At 40.0% G+C, this 1,501-nt stretch overlaps 1 protein-coding gene across 1 annotated transcript; it reads right to left on the bottom strand.

The window, feature by feature from the left end:
* Positions 1 to 678: 678 nt before the first annotated feature.
* Positions 679 to 1,501, bottom strand: LOC148012110 (uncharacterized). Its single transcript, XM_087668699.1, has 3 exons — positions 1,277 to 1,501; positions 965 to 1,161; positions 679 to 856 (listed from the first exon to the last, which is right to left on the bottom strand). The coding sequence occupies exons 1-3, from the start codon at positions 1,499 to 1,501 to the stop codon at positions 679 to 681; spliced, it is 600 nt and encodes a 199-aa protein (XP_087524825.1).

Below are 1,501 nucleotides of genomic sequence, written 5' to 3'. Positions count from 1 at the left end.
AATCTTATTGGTATACAATAGATAAGGGAAGGAACCTACCCAAGGCAGAGCTCTAGCATCAATAGAGTGCCTAATAACAAGCCGATTCCCAGTAGCAACAATAAAATTTATTGAGGCCATAAGTGAACAAATCACCAAATTTCTTTGTGCGATTGACAATCTCTTAAACAAGACGGAGGAGCCAAAAGCCTAGTAGAAATAGGGACGATTTAGGGATACAAAATGCAAGCAATAACACAACAAATAATTGATGAAAATGTGCAATCAAATGTTGGTTCTATCTCAATGATAGATGTTGATTTCAAAATGTGTTGTATGATCGGGGATTTTATTTTTGCGGGCTTTCATTTTCGTTGTTTTCTAATCAATCTCTTTTTTTCGAGCTTTTTCGTTCAACATATCCATTCTGCATATAAATAGTCTTACTTAAGGAGTATGACACGTTGCATTTACATGAACACACATCAACAAAACAAAACCAACGGAAAACTAGTAAAATATATTCGTGTCAAATAGTCGCAAGGTACACTCTTCCTAAAAACAAATCAAAGATCCCAATGCATGTAATCTCTTAGACAAAATCGGGCATAGTCACATGACGAAGTGTATAATAAACATATAAAAGCAGTAACAAAATGAAATGTCTAGAGTCTCTCGAAAAAAAAAACACACTCTCTCTCAGCATGGTACCGGTCCACACACTATGGTGGACAAACACTCCCCATAGAGCACATCATCTATTTCTAGACACATGCAATGTCTCATCTCCTCTGCACTGGCCCGCGCCAAACCACCACACCCCGCAAACACATCCAAAACATAGTCGTACCGTTTCGTAAATGTAGCTAGTAACCACCTAACCATATCACCAATCAAGATACAGAATCTTTGCGGCCATGCAAGTAGAAACAATGAAAATACCATACAAGGTAACCTGAGAGCAAAAACATGCAAGACTACTTACCGAAAGAAAAGATGAGACCTCTCTGCTCCACCTCTAACAATGACACCATCAACGTCCATGGGAAAGACACAATCATCCATCATGTAGCTACGATATGCTGGAAACAATCTCTCTGAAATCTTCTCCCCAGCCTCTCTGTCGTAGCAAGGCACAACATGACCAGCACGATGCCAAAGACACACAGTAAGATCAAGTACCTATTCACGAGTGGAAATAGAATAAGTGATCCATGTTTTTTTTTAAAGCATGTAACACAAACTTTATTTAGAACATACAACCATACGTTCAACGTATCCAACTTTGTTATCTTACCGCCTCTCTAGTAACGGGATGTCGATAAGCCTTGGAGTCACACATGAGTGTCCAAGTGCGGTGAAGCACAAGCCCCACTCTTGCCGCATCCATAATAAACTCACCTATATGCTCTGCTAAGCACATAGTGACTAAGAATCCCTGGTCGGCCAAATAGTCGCGAGCAAGGTCCATACAACCCATAACTAGACCCTTTGAGAACGTGGTCCACTTGGGAATAGTCAT

Source organism: Lygodium microphyllum, chromosome 27, assembly GCF_053477565.2.
Source record: "Lygodium microphyllum isolate KBCC chromosome 27, Lygodium_microphyllum_v1.1.10, whole genome shotgun sequence".
Classification (NCBI taxonomy): domain Eukaryota; kingdom Viridiplantae; phylum Streptophyta; class Polypodiopsida; order Schizaeales; family Lygodiaceae; genus Lygodium; species Lygodium microphyllum.
This window is presented reverse-complemented; position numbering and strand designations above follow the sequence as displayed.

Coding starts and splice junctions, on each gene's coding strand:
- LOC148012110 (XM_087668699.1), bottom strand. CDS start 1,501: ATGACTATTCCCAAGTGGACCACGTTCTCAAAGGGTCTAGTTATGGGT. Junction 1,162..1,276: donor ATCCCGTTACTAGAGAGGCG/GTAAGATAACAA, acceptor ACTCGTGAATAG/GTACTTGATCTTACTGTGTG. Junction 857..964: donor AGGTCTCATCTTTTCTTTCG/GTAAGTAGTCTT, acceptor TGATATGGTTAG/GTGGTTACTAGCTACATTTA.